Here is a 17,491-nt window from a genome sequence, read left to right on the forward strand (position 1 = left end):
AGCAAGGGTCACCCCACCACAGCAACACAAATACAAGGGCTGAACACATGTATAGCTTTATTTATTTATTTATTATGAATTTTTCAAAGCGTTGACACCTTAGTCTATGTTCTCCAGACCCTGAAAAAGAAAAAATAACAGCTATATTTGTGTCATTCTTGCCATTAATGTGCAACAGGGCATATACAAAAATGCAGATTTTCCAAATAAATTTTTTTAATTACCCAGGTCTTAAGTAGAACAAAATTAAAATTCATATCCCCAGAGGCAGACCAGCTGCAGGCACCGAGTGAGATCTGACAACCCCAAGAGCGACCAGTGCCCACCTAAGCAGCTGTCCCAGAGCTCGGGGATGCGGGAGCAGCGCCTGGGTCCCGCTTCCCCCCGGCGGTACCTGCCCAGCGCTCCCAAAACCTGCCTTGGACACATAGTGCTTGCTGACACCCGACAGCCGCCGGTCCCTTTCCATCAGCGTCCACTCGTAGGGATAGCGGGCGATCCTCTTCTCCTGCAGGCACAGAACTGCCTGTTAAGGTCGCGGGCAGGGGCTCCAGAGGGAAGGCGGAGCGCGGGGTAAGGGCAGCCCCGGGAGGGAAGGGATCCCAGAGGGATGCAGGGGACTGGGGGAAAAGGGCGGCTCCGGGGAGGAAGCGGAGCCCCAGGGTCCCGGATCCCGGGACCTGCCGCCCCGCCCCGCGCTGACCTTGCCGCCGTGGCACAAGCGGTGCATGAAGACGGTGGCGATGCCGGGGATGCTGAGGCAGACGCCCATGATGGCCATGCCGGGCAGGATCTCGTACCACATCCCGCCGGTGCCGGTGCTGCTATCGGTACCGCCGCCCGTGCCCTGAGTGCCGGGGCACTCCCGGCCTGCCCCGCGCCCTTCCCGGCCTGCCCCGCGCCCCGTCACAGCCGAGCGGGTCCGAGCGGGCAGCGGGAGCGACAGCGGTGCTGGGGAACAGTCCCTTGGCAAGAAATGAGGCCGTGCCCGCGTCCCAGTTCGCCCGATACCGCTCTCGGTGCCGGTCCCGGTCGCTGAGCCCTCGGGATCAGCCGTGGCGGGCGTGGTGCACGCTGGGAGTGGTAGTCCAGCGGAGGCCGCGGCACCTTTAGGCACAGTCTCGCGAGAGGCCGCGGTCACTGGGTGCGCGCGGCGCTGCCCGGGACTGGAGTCCGGATTGGGATCGGGATGAAGGAGGACAAGGAGAACGCCAGGCCCAAGGAGCGGCGCGGGGCCTCCGCCGGACCGGGGGTTCTGCTGGCCGCGGGGCCAGGCACGGCTCCCGCCGCCGGCACGGACGGCAGAGCCGGCGCCGCCGAGCTCGATCGCCTGGAGCGGCCCAAGGACAAGAAGGAGACGCTCAGCAAGGTGGGGCCTGCGCGCCGCCGGGAACGGCGCCCTCCCCGTCTCGGAACGGGGCTCACCCTCTGTAACGGGCCCCTCCTCCCTCCGGTAACAGGGCTCCCCCTCTGTAACGGGACCTTCCCCGCTAACGGGCCGCTTGCGGGGGCCTCCTGGGACGGGACGTGTCGGGGGAGGCGCGGTAATGACTCGTCCCCGGCGCTGCCGCCGCCCTGAGCGCCGGTCCTGCCGTGCCGCAGGTGGTGATCCGCCGGCTGCCGCCCAGCCTGACGAAGGAGCAGCTGGAGGAGCACCTGCAGCCTCTGCCCGAGCACGACTACTTCGAGTTCTTCGCGAACGACTCCAGGTACGGGCGCCTGCCCAGTCCGGGCGCTCCCGGGAGCCGCCGCTATCGCCAGCCGGGCCCCAGTGGCGGCGCCGCCTCGTCAGCCCAGCGCTCTCCGTTTGTGTCTCCGCAGCTTGTACCCGCACATGTTCTCGAGAGCATACATCAACTTCAAGAACCAGGAAGACATAGTCCTCTTCAGGGATCGCTTCGACGGCTACGTTTTTGTCGATCACAAAGGCAAGTGAATGGCACGCGATGGATGTTGCTGCTTCCCTGCTGTCTGTGCCGTGTGCTCGTTGAGTTTTGGAGGGGTGGGTGTAAGCAGCCACGTCTGACTTGTTTGGGTTTGGTGCCTCAAATAACAGTTGCAGTACATCTAGAAATACATATATATATTGTTCTAATAACATCCTTTAAATGAGTTGGTTTGCAGTGTAACAGCACGCTGTGTTTGCCATACCCAGCTGGATTTGTGCAGCCATAAATGTAGTGCTCTTGTCAGAAGATAAAGCTTTAAAGCCTGCTTGTAATGTGTTGCGCTCTACTATATTGTGTCAAAAATGGAGTTTTTGCAATGCAATGCCTCAGTTGCATTAATTTAAAATATTATTTCTTGCACAATGAATGCAGAGTCTGTAGGATGAGGCCATTAAGTGGTGTGGTGCCGCTGAGGTGGCCGAACTGACAGTCATGGGCAGTCTTGAATCTAGTATGTCCTTCTTGTCAGTCTGAATTTGCTGGTTTGTTAGTATAGTGAGAGTGTTAAGGTCATGAATTCTGCTGTCTGTAAAGTTTTGGGTTTTTTATTAAAAGGGTTTCCAAATTCAGTAATCTTATTGTGATGTGTAAGTAGTCTCTTCTAGTATTGCATATTTTTTGTGAGATTTAACTTCCTGCTTTAGATGTGGACAAAGAATCTATTTTATATCTTTATAAATCTTATATCTTTTATATCTTTATATGTTATATCTTTATATTTATTTTAATGTATTTTTTTTTCTCTCAACAGGTCAGGAATATGCTGCCATAGTTGAGTTTGCACCTTTCCAGAAAGCTGCAAAAAAGAAGAGTAAGAAAAAGGATGCCAAAACTGGAACTATTGAAGATGGTATAACAGCGAGCCAGTTTGTTTTGCATGTGTAGACTTGAAAGTCTTAGCAGTAATTTGAATGTAATGTTTTTACTGTGATGCTATAGTTCCACCAATAGGATGTTTGCTTAATTATATGTGAAGTTTATGAGCACTGCTTTGTCAGCTAGAAATCTGTTAAATATGATTGTTCCAGACAAACATAATACAGCAGCTCATTTGAGAGCTGCTAACTTATGAAAAGGTGGCATATAAACAACCAACTTAAGTGAATGTAACCAAGCAGTGCATGATGCAAATACTTTTCATGCTACAGTATCTCTTCTTTTTTCCCCCCCTTTTTTTTCCTTTCTCTTCTGTGTAGATCCAGAATACAAGAAGTTTTTGGAAAGTTACAGTGCAGATGATGAAAAATTAACCTCCACTCCTGAAACTTTATTGGAGGAAATAGAGGCAAGAAACAAAGAGCTAATAGGTATGGAAATTTGTGTACTAGAGTTACATTTTCCTAGATCACAAAGAAACAAATATGCTTTGTAATTTAAAGCTCAACCTGGAGGAGATTGAATTCTTTTGTGTGCCTACTTAGTATTTGTTAAACATTTAGGCTAATATTATTCAGTGTTTTGTTCCCATGCTCTAAATTCTTCTGTAGGTGTAAGTTTTAGATGACAAAGTTCCTTCCTGTTGCAGATGTTTGTTAGCCAGACCAGGCTGTGGAGTGCTGCATTTCAGTGAGATGCAGTGGTGGTTAATGCACAGTGCTGTGATTAGTGATGTTCCGTGCAGGCACAAGTTAAGAGATAGTTTGGTTGGGTAAAATACCATCAAAAATTACCAGGTTGCTCTTTTTAAGTATCTTACAGGGATCTTTTTAAAAATGAGAATGTCTGGGAAAAGCCTAATGCAGACTGAATGTAGAGATAGGTATAATGGATATCCTGTTAGTATCCTAAAGAAGTTTATGGAATCCTAATAGTTGCCACTGTTTGGAGACAGGTTTGGAATACTTTTTTCACTGCTGTATTGCTGTCTGTGAGAGGAGACAGGCGGGGGAATGTGTAAGGCTGCTCCACTTCATATAGAGCTTTGTTGTAGGTATTGCAGTATTGGATAAGCCAAAATATTTACATTTATTTTATCCTCCAGCTAAAAAGACTACTCCTTTATTGAACTTCTTGAAAAATAAACAGGTAAGACTTACCTCCAGAATTTTCTTTTTGTTTGCAAGTACAATTTGCTTGTTATATGTTAATACATTTCTGCCCTTCCTTTTGAAGAAGGAGCTTTTGACCCAACTTGTCAGCTTTTGATTCATATATTTTAATGAAATAGAGTGTTGGAATGGTGGTGCTTTGTGTACATTCTGGTCACAGCAAAATGCCTCTTGTTGCACTGACAAAATAGATTCCATTTTAGTCCTTCCATTTTTAGTGCAGTATAGCTGAGGTCCTTGTAGATGATCTTTCTCCTAGCATGTAAGGTTATTTTAACTTCTAGCAATGGAGAAAAACAGAGATTGGACAGATTTAATTAAAATTTGAATGATAAAGGCTGAGGCCAGTGTAGTATTTGAGTTTTTAAAGACAGTACAAATTAAGACTTATGAGTAAAAAAAAACACTGCAATGTGTTCAGGTTCACAATGACAACAAAGACATGACAGGACTTTTTTTTTTTTTAATTATAGAGGAAGCTTTGAGGTGAGTTGTTTCATGGCTTAAAGAGATGTTTCTTGTTGTGGAGAGACACTCTTTCTCTTTGCTTTTACATACACAGAGACTGAGAGAAGAAAAAAGAGAGGAGAGAAGGAGGAGAGAATTAGAAAGAAAAAGACAAAGAGAAGAAGAAAGAAGAAAATGGAAAGAAGAGGAGAGAAGGAAGAGAAAAGAAGCAGAAAAATTGAAGAAGGTAGACAGATGCCCAGAAAAAGAAAGAGACAGATCAAAAGAAGAACCAAAGATTAAGGTCTAGAACAGTTCTTTATTATAAACTGTTACACTCCCTTCCCCTATTATTTGTATATCAGTCTCAAAATGTACTTTGGGTATTGTGTGAAGAATCACATGAGTTTGGTGTTAGTAAATGAGCAATTTTTTGTAATATTCAGTAGTAGGCATTGTAAAGGTTTACATGCTGTAATGTTTCATAGTTATATTTAAAGTTTTTGTCATGTGACTGTTGTACATGCTGCAGTAAACAGGATTGTGAATTTGCTATGGAATGGAGACTATTTTTAAGCTTTCTAAAACAGCCTGGTTTAGGAGAAAAATCCTAGTCTGCTGTGTGAATAATGCTTACTCATACACTCCAGCTTTTAGGAATACTGTGATTTGCAGTAATATTTTTTTAATGTTTACTTCTGACTCCACTGTGGTTCCTTTGATGCAATTTCAGTGTTGTGCCAGACAATATGTATTAGAGTGAGCTTTTTAGTTGAGACTTCTGTTTTCTTTGTAGCTACTTAAGAAGCCTGAAAAAGATGAAAAAGACTTGGAGAGAAAAGAAAAATCCAAGAAACTGGAAAAAGAGACTCTGAGGGAGGAAAAAAATGCGAGTAGTGCATCTGCCAAACGATCTGATGGGGAGACAAAAGAAGAGAAGGCAAAAAAGTATTCTAGTACTTGCTATAAATATATATATATATATATATAACTTGTTTCCTGATTGTACTGAGACTTAGGCTGCCCTGCCATGACCATGTTTTGAAATTCCTTTCAAATGCTTCTTCTCATATAAGGCATGGGCTGTGTTTTCTGTGGCAGTGCACATTCCCATGATTACAGAAAGCTCTGTGAATTACCTGGAAATTCTTCATTAGAGGAGAGATTTTAATATTTTTATAACTCATGGGAACTCCACTAAGGGAGCCCATATGTAGGTGACTGTAGCAGGCTATGAGCACTGCCTTGCAATGAGATAATTATTATAACCATGGCAAGAGGAGAGGTGTTCTCAGTTACCAGCCCCTCTGTAAATAGTCGCAGTGGAAAATGTAATTCTCAACAGCTCTGTGATCTGTTTGAGGTTCTGTAAATAGTCGCAGTGGAAAATGTAATTCTCAACAGCTCTGTGATCTGTTTGAGGTTCAGTTCTGCCATGTGAGAAATATAGATAAGATAGACAAATTCAGATGTGTTTTCAAAGCCAGAAGAGACTCAGCCAACTATGCAAGTAGGAGGCTGGGAAACTCTAGTGGTCAGTGTCCTCTGGCTGTCATGCATGACTGACTTGGGCTATCACAGCCTCCCAAGAGCTCCCTAGTACCTGCCAGTGTGTCATCCTCCTATTGCACATTTACACCACTATCACATTGATATCCCAGCTCTGTTTTATGAATCTTTCGAGCTTAATTTTCAGTTTTGTTTTCATACAGATCAGAAGATGAGTGTGTAAAGGACTACAGGGACCGAGATAGAGATTTTGACAGAGACAGAGAATATGAGAGAGCACAGAGAGAAAAACTGAGACGCCAAGAAGAGGAGCGTCGGAGGCAGAAAGAGCGCTATGAGAAAGAGAAGGTTTTTAGAAGAAAAGAGGAAGAGGTGAAAAAGGAGAGAGACTTACTCAGAGAAAAGGGAAAGAAAAGTGATCTTACAGACTTTACCAGCAGCATGGACAAATCTGAGAAAGTAACCAAAGACGATAAAAAAGAGGATACAATTAAGAGGGATCGTATCAGAAACAAGGTGCTGGATTTCTGTAAATTCATGTGTTGATTCGTATGGATCTGTGGTTTTTAGGATAAAAGACCTTCAAGGAAAGAACCATGTGGTTTCTCTGTTGAAACTTCTCCCTGTTCTGCCACAAACTCTGCCATTGCTAGAAATGTCCACTAAAAATTGCTTAACAGTGGTATTTCTTGTCACTGTGTAAGAACTAATCCAAGAAAACATGGGTTGAATTGTAAGACATTGATCCCTTTTTATTTGCTGACTTGTGCCATAGGCTGTCTCTTTAAGGTGTTGGTAGAGTATCAGTAATCTCTCTGTATCTGCTGATATTATAGGTGCCTGAAAATGCATCTCATCGTGGGAGTGTGATTGAACAGGTTCCTTAAAATAAGAAACTGCAACTTGCAGAATATGACATATCCTCTAGGCTCAAGAAATAATGTCTTGAGTGTAGTTTTATGTACTCTACAAAATCTGTTTTTGCAGCATCACTGTGCTCGTTTTCTGTATCACTTAAGACATGGTCAGGTACAAATGAAACTCAGGGTTTTGGAACTTTGAAGTTGGCCTCTCTTCTGAGAGAGCGTGAGCTGAACTCAACAGGAAACTCATTACAAATAACCTCAAGTATGAGCAGTGTCTTGAACAGGGATGTTGCTTTACAACAGAGACAACCTTTATTTGGGACAATTGAAGTTACTTTGCCACCACTGTGGAATAAATAAGCTTAGCCTGTAAAATTTGAATTTGAGCCATTTCTAGTACCATAGAAATGATGCCATAATAACCCTGAGAGCAGGGAGCTATGAAAGAGTCTAAATAGTTTTGATTTATTTCAGGATCGCCCAGCAATGCAGCTGTACCAGCCTGGAGCGCGAAGCCGGAGCAGATTGTGTCAGTATGAAGACAGTGCTGCAAAGCCCCCAGATCAGGGAGTGGATAAGAAACAAGAGGGTGAGACCAGTCACACGAAGGAAGAGGAGTGACTGATGTGCCAGCCTTATGTGTTCTGACTGTGCAGCCAAAGAGCATGTACTACACAATCCAGAAGTGCCTTCGGAGCGAAAAAGGAACAAAGGAAGAAAGGGGGGCATTGTGCTGTTGGATGTTTCTGGTTAAAGAACCTCAGTTGTAGATTCGGAATTTGAAATGTGTTCTCATTTGTAATATTTTGAGTTATTTGAACTTATTTTCCCAACATCTAACTATAACAGAGAAGAGAATCTTTGCAAAATAGAAAGACTTTATGGCCTTAAGTTTGATAATAAATGAGTTGTAGTCAGGAGGGGATGAGACCTGGATCAAAAGCCAGATCTCTACTCTAAGGCAATAAGAGCCAGTGTTGGATGCACTTAAGCAGAGCAAACTTGGAGTTGCCTGGACTTAACACACAGGTGTTGCTGTGTTGTGTGGTGCTCCTGCGTGAGGCAGTGAAAGCTAAAGTGTGTCAGTCTAGCACTGAGACACATACACAGGCTGGGGTTGTTGAGGTACCAGTGGATAGAAGCCTTTTGGCACATAAGGAGCAGAACATCTGGGAGTGCAGTAACCGTGTTAGGGAGGGAGAGACCATCCTCTTCAGTGGTTCTCTGGATAAAGTAACTTAAGTTGGAGTGTATGAATAAGCTGGCTTAATAGTTGAATATGTCTTGATAAATTCTCATGTAAAGTTTCCCTACATTGAAATGTTTATTTTTAAACAAATGTAGCTGGTTTGGGCATCCTGTTTTCCAGCATCTTCCTTTCTCTCAAGTCTGAAACGCTTCTGAGCTCCTGCCCTCTTGGAACTGCTTCCTCTTCCCTTATAACTTGAAGTATTGTTTTACAGCCCAGAACGAGACTTCGCCAGTAGCAGCTCCTCCTAAGCTAGCGAATTTTAGCCATAACTGTTTTTTGTACTAACCCCAAATAAACTCGCACAAACTCGCTCGGCCGCCGCCGCCCCTCACTGCGTGCGGGACCGCCGGGCCGGCAGGGGGCGCTGTGCCCACTCCGCCGCCGCCCCCGCCCCTCCCTTTCCGCCTCCTCGGACGCCGCCATCGCCGGGACGCCGCGCAGCTCCGCGCCATGGTGAGACATCCGCGGCCATCCGCGCCCTCCCGCCAAGCCCCGAGCCCTCTCCCCGAGGCCGCCGCGCTCGGGGGTCCCGGCGGGCGGGCCGCGGGGTCGGCGGGGTGGAGCGGCCGGGAGGGAGCCGGGTGCGGCATTCCCAGCTCGCCGAGGCCTGGCGGGGCCGGGGCTGTGTGAGGGACTGACCTCTGCGCTCTCTTGCAGTCGTCGCACAAGACGTTCAAGATCAAACGCTTCCTCGCCAAGAAGCAGAAGCAGAACCGGCCCATCCCGCAGTGGATTCGTATGAAAACCGGCAATAAGATCAGGTAATGAGCTCGGCTGATGCTTTCTGAGGAGCTGCGGCCGCGCAGGCTCAGTCAGGCGGCCTGGGCGACACGGGCCGAAGGCGGGAGCTGATGGGGTTTATGCCAGCAAAGCACAGTTTTGTGGCCGTGAGGGCCATGCAGGGATGGTAGGGCAAGTGAAGCCTCTTGAGACAGTCTGGGGCTTCCGTGCCATTTCCTTCTGTAGTGGTTTTGCACCAGCGCTCTGTAAGTGTCCACAGACGTTCAGTAATGGTACGTGTAAAGTGAAAACCTGAACTGTACGTGTGGATGATTTATTCCAGATTTTGTTCCCTGGTAGCTTCTCTGTTCCTCTTCTCTCATAGCTGCCCGTATAGGCTCCTGCATTTTCAAGGAACAGTTCCTGAGCATGCGTGCTCCGACGTTCAGGGGATGGTGTGTAAGGGAGCAAAGGACTAAGGGATGTATGGGAAGTCAGATTGATAGTATGAGATGCGTGGCACCTCACTGTAGAATTAATTTGCCATAGTTTATTGCTTTCCTGTTGTGTTTGTTTTTGAGCATTGTGCTTAGGGGAATGTTGGGTACTGTGACACACTGGGTACACATGGGGCATGCACAGAGTGGTGCCTGTCCAAGCTCTCTGGTTGAAAACTGCAGCATAGTTTTTTATCTCATACACTCCTTCATCTGGGCTTTTTAAGGCAACAGAATTCAGTCTTCTCTTTCTCTCTTTGTTCTAAGCAGTGAGGAGAGCAGCAGCAACACTGGCTGGCTCAGGCAGCAACCCAGCACAGCATTGCTAGGTTCTCCTCCTGTAGCTGCTCCCATCTTGTTTCTAGACAGGGTCAGTGGTGTGTGCACTCAGCTGGATCCTTGTCTTCCCCATGCCAGGTTACAACTGGGTTCTGTTTTAGCTAAATTGCAGTACTATGAAATACTTGACCATAGGGAAAAATCACATTTTTTTGTCTCCTGGCATTTGAGTAGCTGGGCCATCGGTTCTGTCCAAGCTTTGTGTTAAAGCAGGCTGCAATTGCAGTGCTTCCTGCTGTGGGAGTGCTGCCATTTTCCTGCTGAGAGCAACTCTGTTAACACTGTCTGTGGTTTCACCCACACCATGGTGAAAGCATTTATTCTTAACATGGACAATTACATGCTCACAAATTAATGTGCTTTCATGGAAGAGACTTTTCCATGTGCTGTTCTGCTTTTTTGTTTAACAAATGTGTGTGTGTGCTTTGCTAATTGACACTAATTCACTCTGCTTTTGTCTTAGGTACAACTCCAAAAGGAGACACTGGAGGAGGACCAAACTGGGCTTGTAAGAGAGACTGTCCCGGGAGCTCTAATGAACATTGGTCTTTGTGTGTCAGATCGATAACACCCTCAAGTCATTCCTTCTCTTGTGCTGGACTGCAGTCCCCAGTGTGGGGTTTTATAAGCTGGTCTGGGATGTTGATGTTAACTGGGAAAAACTTATATCTGAAACATGGAGACTGTGTTCTATTTGTGTTCTTTCAGGCATCACCATGAGCATTGACAGTGCACAGGTTTACTAATAAATATGGACCTGAATGACTTTGGTTTTCAAAATTATTTCATATATATGTGGTGGGATTGTAATAATAAAATTTATGGTAATGTTAATTACATTCTCGCTTAATATGAGGAACCTTGGCAGCTCTTTTCAGGTAGAGTAAACCTTCAGGAGCAAAGCTACCAATTTAAGAAAAAAAAAAGTCAAAATCAGACCTGAAGAAAATCTCTTACAAAATGCAGTACTATAGAGTGTAGCACATAATGTCTGTGTACTCCCTAGAATATTAAATAATGTGAGTTTTGTTCGAGTTGGTTTGATAAGTCAGCACCAAACACAGGTGCAGCTTGGTATAAAACATTCTCAGCAGACAGGTAGAAATTTAAGATGTGGCTGAAAGAGAGAGTTTGCAGCTATTTAAAAGGGAGAGGAGAAAGGGGGGGGTTTAAAGGTCTCTGGGTACTTGGCACTCCAGCTCCCCTGTGCTGGGATTCTCTGCTGGGGCCTGTGGAAGCAATTCACTACAGGGAAGTGGAAGAGGCTGTGGCTCTGCAGCCAGTCCTTTCCATTGGCAGTGCTGAGCTGGGGTGGCTGCTCTGGTCAGCAGGAAATCCTTGTTGTGAGCCTGTTCTGACACTGAGGGCTGGTTCATTCCTGGGTTCAGCCTCAGGTCTGGATCTGTTCCTGAGAGGCAGCTTCCTGAGGAAGCTTCAGGCTGCCATACCTTCTGTGTTGCTGCTTTTCACATTGAAGTTAATTAGATTTATCTTTGTCATATTGCAACTCAGAGCAATAGCGCTGGGCACAGCATGTGTCAAACAGGTAAATGCCAAGAGCTACACATCTCAGAGGTCATGAGGTCTCTCCCTCCCAAGGGGTACTGCAGGGTTGTCAGCTGGGGCGAGCGAGGCTGGGATTTTTACCAACTTCAGGATACTTCAAAGGTATCCTCAAGCATCTTATCCTGTCTGGTAAGAGTCTGGACTAGTTCATCATCAGGGGAAGCAGTAAGGCACTGCGACAGGAAAGCAGCAAACAGCATTGCCAGAGATGTTTCAACAGAGGCTTGCGTGCTGCAGCCACTTTGACCCCAATGATTTTTAAACCTCACACTTTTTTTGAAGTGAGTGTTCAGGAAATAAGAGCACTGCTGAGGACTGGAGTTCTGCCTTGGTGCCCAGCGAACCTCCTCCAGCCTCTCCACATCACTGCTGGCAGGCAAAGCTGCTCATAGAGTTTCTCTGTAATTGGATCTATGGGGAATCTGGCTGAGGAGGAAACAGTAATTTTTACAGACTTGAGAATGGAAGGAGAAAGTTTTGTCCATGGCATTTGTGGGCAAACTTTCCTAAGCAATAGATTGAACAATTTATTACTGTTTATTCGAAAGTCTCCCTATTACTATCATGACTAATATTTTTACTGTAGGAAGTCGCTTCTAAGAACTAAGGAACTGTTTTGGAAAATAAACCCTTGTGTTACTGTCCCTGTTTGACTGAATCTGCTTTTCAAACTGGGCATTAAGGGATAACACAAATTTAGTACAAATTAAACTTAGGTTAAACTCAATCTTCTGCAGAACTCCTCCCCATGAGAGATCAGGAATCAGCAGAACTGGGATAACACATGATAACTGAGACATCAACAGAAGCTTTAAAGAAAAAAAATATTTGGATATTCTAGTCCATTGATTTTGGTGGATATATTTTCTGAGTGAAAAGCAAAGTTAGAGATGATTGTATACTTGAGGAATATTTTTAAACATGTCTCTAAATCCAAATCAGCTTCCTTTCTGTAGGTATGAAATTTATTGAGTGAGACAAAGTGGTAGGTCACTGGAAGAAAATTTTTTTTTTTTTTTGCTCAGTGGAAAGGGACTCAGCCAAGGCAGGGGATGGCATGTTGAGGATGTTGTAACACATCTAGAGAAGCAGAGTTCTGATCCTGCTCTTTCTGAAGTCCCTGCCTAATTTATCACAGCATAGAATAGAGGGTCAAACCTGTGACCAAAAGATGGGGGGAAAAGCTGTCTTTAGAGGATTTTGGTTATCTCTCAAGGGGAGGCAATTACTGAAAATCATTTTGCTGTATTTAGGTGCAGCATTTGTGAGTGAAATTTTACTTTCAAATGGAACATTTAAGTCGATGTTTCTGGGTGGAGCATGACTAAGCCACAGGTACTCTTGCCAAGGAAATGGCTCCTTCAAGGAAATCCTCATTAATTCCACTGTTTACTCTGTGCCTTACTCAGAGGAGGATGCAAGAGCCATCCTGTGCCCCTTGCCTGACCGCTGCAAAAGGGTGACAAGACTAATAGGTCAAAAAATATTTTGTCAGGCCTGTCTTACCAACAGCACTTTGGTTACCAGAACTTGACGCTGGTGCTGTTAATGGAGTTTGTGCTGGCTCGAGCAGACTTGTGCGAAGCCAGCCTGCTCTCCCGTGGCATGGACATGGCCACAGCAGGTCTTGAAGGAGCTATATTGCCAACATCTTCAATCCATTAGAGCTAAAGCATTACAAAACTGTTGTAGATCAGGCATTAAATCTAGTTCTAGTGTGTTTTATATGTATCTGCTGCTGACCTCTGGAACTAAAAAGATGTCCAGATACATCTATATGTCCATCCAGGCACCTGGACTGGGCATTACCCAGTCACTGGATCCCTGTTCACTCATGTGGAGGCTGCTCTTCCACGTGTCATTACTGCACACTGGGTTGTTTTGGTGTCCAAGCAGCATTCCAAAACGTAGTCTGAATATAACTGGAGTTTGCTCAGGATCTGCGACACCCCTCAGCTCTAGTTCCCCAGAGGAAGTTACCTGTGTGTGTTTGTGTATCTTTCTGCATCAAGATGCAAATACCCCTGTGTAGCCAGGCCAGATCACCTTGAGTCCCTTGGTCACCCCTGTAGGCTCCCTGAAAGGCAGCTGGAAAGAAACCACAACTGCCCTCCTAAAGGAGTTGTCCCTGCAAGGGCTGCCCTGGGGAACAGAAACTCCCCAGTTCCTGTCTGAGAAGCACTTCTCAAATGGGACTGCTATTTAAGGGTATAGGAATAGTCTCATGCTGATGAGAAAGAGGAAGGGGCTGTTGTTTTTCTGAAGATATTTTGAAGCAGTCTTGGCCTTTGAGAATGTAAAAAGCAAGTTGAAACCATCAGGGCAGAGCTCCACTTGGTGAACAAAACACAATCAGGCGAGCAGAGGCTTTGCCCTTTTAATGTAGTGACAGAGACATACATGCACTGTTATGTCACCGCAGCGATGTTCATGAGTTTCATTTTTGAGCATGCCCTCAGTAGCAATAAAGATAATCTCAGTCTCGCAGCCTTCACATACCTTTTCCACAATTTCTGAGAATGAATCATCTTTCCAGAGCTGTTCCGGAACTCTAATCCTCACAGGAGCCACCACATGCTGCCTCCCTTGTGTCCTTCCTGCCTCCTTTGCTCTGGCCCCCATTCCTAAAGAGGCTGAGCATTTCAGGTTTCCTGAAGGAATTCAGGAATTCCTGAAATCCCATTTCAGGGATGGGGATTTCAAGGGAAGGGTGCCATTGTGAGTGAAAGGCTTCTCTTGGCCTGGACTCTTCTTCACAAACAGGTCCCTTAGCTCTTACTCTGTTGAGAATCATCTTTATAATCAGCTGTCATAAACAAACATCAACCCAGAGAAGGTGCATGTGGCAGAGATCAGGGGATCTCACAGGGAGCTGGAAAGCATTTGCAGATCCACACATGGTGGGTCTCCTGTGAGCACATGAGGTGTTGGAGCAGTTCCCCAGAGCAGAGCTGATATGTGAGCCCCGACCTCGGGGATCTGCTGGGATGCAGCAAGGAGTCACCACCCACGGGGGCATGGGGCAAAACCCCCTCTGCAGTTTTTGGAAGGGCTCTCTCAAGCGACTGCTCCCAGTGGCCATGGTGTTCCACACACACACCAGAACAGCTCTAAAAGACCACAAGACCTGGGGTGGCCATGGTGCCATGGCTTAACCCTCACTTGGCCAGGATTTTGGGCACCCAAGTTCCCGGCTCCCTGCAGGCTTTTCCAGCTGCCGTCCAGCATGGGTTTACTGGTGAATGGAGCCAGGAGAGCTTCAGTGCTCATGGAAGAAAGCAAATGCCTGTCTAACAAAGCCTCGGAGGGTCGACAGGCTCCAGGAGTGCTCGGCTTTTCCCTTGGCCCCAGAGTCCACAGAGTCCTGCCCTGCCCCAGCCTCTCTGGATGACTTACAGTTGTTGTTGGTGTTGTGAGAGTGCAGCTGGACCAAGTCCTCCTCCAAGGCCCCTGCCAGCTCCTTCAGGTCTCTGGAGGTGTCTGCCGGCAGGTATTGCCAAGCCTTGCGCCCATTGTGGTCCCTGCAGGTGGTGTCTGCCCCATAAGCTCCCACCAGCAACTTGATGAGCACCTCGTGTCCTTGCAAGGCAGCCAGGTGCAAAGGGGTGAGCCCACCGCTGGCTGTGGGGATGTTCATGTTGACAGGATAGCCTTTCTTCTGGGCATGGGAGATGACCTGGATGAAGCTCTCATGGTGGCCATGCTTGGCAAGCCAGTGGAGAGCGGTGAATCCTGTCACAAAGTCTCTCCTGGTCAGCAGGCTGGGATCCAGATCCAGCAGTTTGATGATGCTGTCTGCATCACCCTCGGCCACCGTCAGCAGCCATGCGTGCTCCAGAGGATCAAGGACAAGGGGCAGCAGATCAGGGCTCTGCTCAGGCTTCTCTTCTTGGTGCAGCCCTGCAGAAAGACTGCTCCTTCTAGATGTCTGCTGAACAGTGGCAAACCGCATAGTGCTGCCAGGGCTGTTGCTCTGCAGGAGGATTTCTTTCAGCTCCTTCCTCCGGGTACTGCTGGGGCTAACGGAGAACCTGCCTGAAGTCCTACCCCAGCTCCCCAGGCTGTGCCTGCCCCAGTTGATGCTTCTGTTGGTGTCCATCTTCTGCAGCGTATGGAAACGCTCCCTGCTCCCCAGGGTGGCTGACCAGAGATGGGAGCTGCGGGCCAGGCCGCCCGCTCGGGGCTGGGCGGCATCCAGGAAGGAGAACCTCCGGGAGATGTCAGCTACCTTCTGCTCCGCCACGCTCTTCTCCCGCTCCTGCCGGGCCATGGCGGTGCCTCTCGCAGAGCTGCCCCCGCAGGGCTGTCCCCAGCAGGGCACTGCTCACGCTCCCCGGCACTCACCCCGCGCTTCCCCTCCCGGCGAAGGAGGAACCAATTCCGCAGGGCGGGAGGGCACGGCGGCGGCGCTGCCGGGGCGGTGCAGGTGACCTTTGCTCCCGCTGTGGCCGCGGCTGCCGCCGGTGCCGGGCACGGCCGCGAGCCCGGGCTGGCTCTGCCCCCCCGGCCACGCTCGCCTGCGGTGTCACAGAGGGAGCGCGGCCCGGAATACAGGAGGGTGCGGGAATTCAGGGAACGAGTGGGAATACAGGGAACGTGTGGGAATACAGGGAACGTGTGGGAATACAGGGAAAGTGCGGGAATTCAGGGAACAAGTGGGAATACAGGGAGCGTGCAGAACTGTGGGACAGGACAGAGGCACAGGGGTGCTGGGCAGCTCAGTGCTGACGCTACAGCAGAAATTGATGAACTATATTCTCCTGCCTGAATAGTCTCCTTCAGCACTGCTGGCTCAGCTTTAGCACCTGAAGTAGCCAAAGCCTTAGGCCCTTAGGCCATAAGAGCTGACCAAACAGAGACTTTTGATAAAATGTTGCTGCTAAGAAAGCACTCTTGGAATTCAGCAGATATGAGCAGAATGGAGATAAGGACTAAGGAGACAATCCCAGGAGAATAAAGCAACATCAGAAGGCAGCCAGCCCAGCTCCAGTTAAAGAATTCTTGATTGATTTCTTTCCAGCAAGAAATCAAGATACTGCCAACCAGAATTTAGTGATTGACTTGGATTGGGTGATGAGTGTCAGGGGTATAAGTGAGAGGTGTAAATTGGGGTAGGGATTCCTCTCTGGAAGCACCAGCTTCAGCTGTAACCAAAGAACTAACAAAAGATTAATTGGAAACATTCACTTGAACCCAGCATTCTTAGCAGGGTCCCAGGGTCAGGCCCTATTACATTGTCTGGTGTGTATAAATCCATGACAGTGGTCCCAGGACACTTCCTCTGACCCCAGCAGCCCCCCAAGCGCCTACTGAAGCAATTGCCTTACAGCCTCCCATGACTGCAGTGCTTCTCCGTGATGCTGTGCTCAGGAAGGCCTAGGTTGCTGCCTCAAGATGCCATGCTCCCAGTGGCTGGTGGGTCTCTGATGTAAGGGAGACCCAGCCTGGGACACTGTTTGGGTCCTTGCCATCCAGTGTTTCATCCCATGGGGAATTTGGCCTTCCTCTCTTGCCATGATTCCCTTTGTAGCACAGTCCATGCGCAGCTGATAGCTGCAGCCACCAGTAGTCTGTATCCTAATTTTGTTAGAAATCAGGACTAATTATTCTGCCCCAGAAGCTCCCAGACTTCTTTCTCTCCAGAAACTTCTTATCCATGATGCTCTGACACCCATGGCTGAACCATGAAACCAGGTGTTTTTGTGGCTGGTCAGGCAGCTAAAAGCCACACCAGCTCCTTGAACCCCTTTTTCTTTGCCTTCCCTAAGCTATAGCCCTGCTCTGACTTGCCCTGAGCTGGTCGTCAGCCCTTGAAGGCCTCTGCTTTTCCAACCACTTGGACCAGTTTTTCTGGAATGTGTGGGGAGTTGGCATAATCTCAATCCCCAAACAACTGGTGGTGAAACCATAATTGTCCCTTTGCTGCCTTTCTGGAGCTGCCTGGTTTTGTCACTAGGTTTTGGTGGCTTCTGTGGGCTCAGGGAGGCAGAGAACCACTCAGCCATGAGATCCTGCTGAACAGTTGAAAACACTTGGGTGGCATCTGGGGAAAAAAGGAGGGAAATAAGGAGCTGCTCTTGGGGGATGAAGGCACTCATGGTGCAAAGCAAACCTCCCATTGAGGGCCACCACAGTCATGCCTGCATTAGGGACTGGACACACTGGTGAGCTCTGACCATGATAAAACCAGGGTGACAACCTTGGGGACTTGGGAGTCCAGGGTCTGGGAAAGTTACTTTGGGGAAGGACTGAGCTTCCTCTCTCTCAGCCTTGTTTGGTGCTTGTGCTGCCATCAAAT

General features: G+C 47.7%; 4 protein-coding genes and 1 non-coding gene across 6 annotated transcripts; 3 read left to right on the top strand and 2 right to left on the bottom strand.

Moving 5' to 3' along the window:
• Positions 1-40: 40 nt before the first annotated feature.
• Positions 41-1,055, bottom strand: NDUFA1 (NADH:ubiquinone oxidoreductase subunit A1). The gene is made up of 3 exons (XM_058847814.1): positions 704-1,055; positions 419-508; positions 41-120 (listed from the first exon to the last, which is right to left on the bottom strand). Exons 1-3 carry the CDS (start codon positions 803-805, stop codon positions 100-102), a joined length of 213 nt encoding a protein of 70 aa, XP_058703797.1. The 5' UTR covers positions 806-1,055; the 3' UTR covers positions 41-99.
• A 55-nt stretch (positions 1,056-1,110) lies between these two features.
• On the top strand, positions 1,111-7,599 carry UPF3B (UPF3B regulator of nonsense mediated mRNA decay). Of its 2 annotated transcripts, none has more exons than XM_058847813.1 (10): positions 1,111-1,369; positions 1,603-1,709; positions 1,822-1,928; positions 2,701-2,799; positions 3,146-3,256; positions 3,931-3,974; positions 4,560-4,691; positions 5,241-5,392; positions 6,157-6,469; positions 7,294-7,599. In XM_058847813.1, the coding sequence occupies exons 1-10, from the start codon at positions 1,190-1,192 to the stop codon at positions 7,438-7,440; spliced, it is 1,392 nt and encodes a 463-aa protein (XP_058703796.1). In that variant the 5' UTR covers positions 1,111-1,189; the 3' UTR covers positions 7,441-7,599. The 2 variants fall into 2 exon arrangements, with proteins under 2 accessions (XP_058703796.1, XP_058703795.1); XM_058847812.1 differs by having other exon boundaries at positions 1,115-1,369; positions 4,560-4,748.
• RPL39 (ribosomal protein L39) lies at positions 7,484-10,393 on the top strand. Its single transcript, XM_058847815.1, has 3 exons — positions 7,484-8,524; positions 8,729-8,832; positions 10,091-10,393. Exons 1-3 carry the CDS (start codon positions 8,522-8,524, stop codon positions 10,137-10,139), a joined length of 156 nt encoding a protein of 51 aa, XP_058703798.1. The 5' UTR covers positions 7,484-8,521; the 3' UTR covers positions 10,140-10,393.
• On the top strand, positions 9,834-9,965 carry LOC131583816 (small nucleolar RNA SNORA69). The gene has a single exon (XR_009278605.1). It is a non-coding gene; the product is annotated as a small nucleolar RNA SNORA69 (small nucleolar RNA).
• A 3,146-nt stretch (positions 10,394-13,539) lies between the features above and the next one.
• On the bottom strand, positions 13,540-15,585 carry SOWAHD (sosondowah ankyrin repeat domain family member D). The gene has a single exon (XM_058847894.1). The coding sequence runs from the start codon at positions 15,461-15,463 to the stop codon at positions 14,453-14,455; it is 1,011 nt and encodes a 336-aa protein (XP_058703877.1). The 5' UTR covers positions 15,464-15,585; the 3' UTR covers positions 13,540-14,452.
• Between the last annotated feature and the right edge of the window lie 1,906 nt (positions 15,586-17,491).

This window comes from Poecile atricapillus, chromosome 12 (genome assembly GCF_030490865.1).
Source record: "Poecile atricapillus isolate bPoeAtr1 chromosome 12, bPoeAtr1.hap1, whole genome shotgun sequence".
NCBI classification, from domain to species: domain Eukaryota; kingdom Metazoa; phylum Chordata; class Aves; order Passeriformes; family Paridae; genus Poecile; species Poecile atricapillus.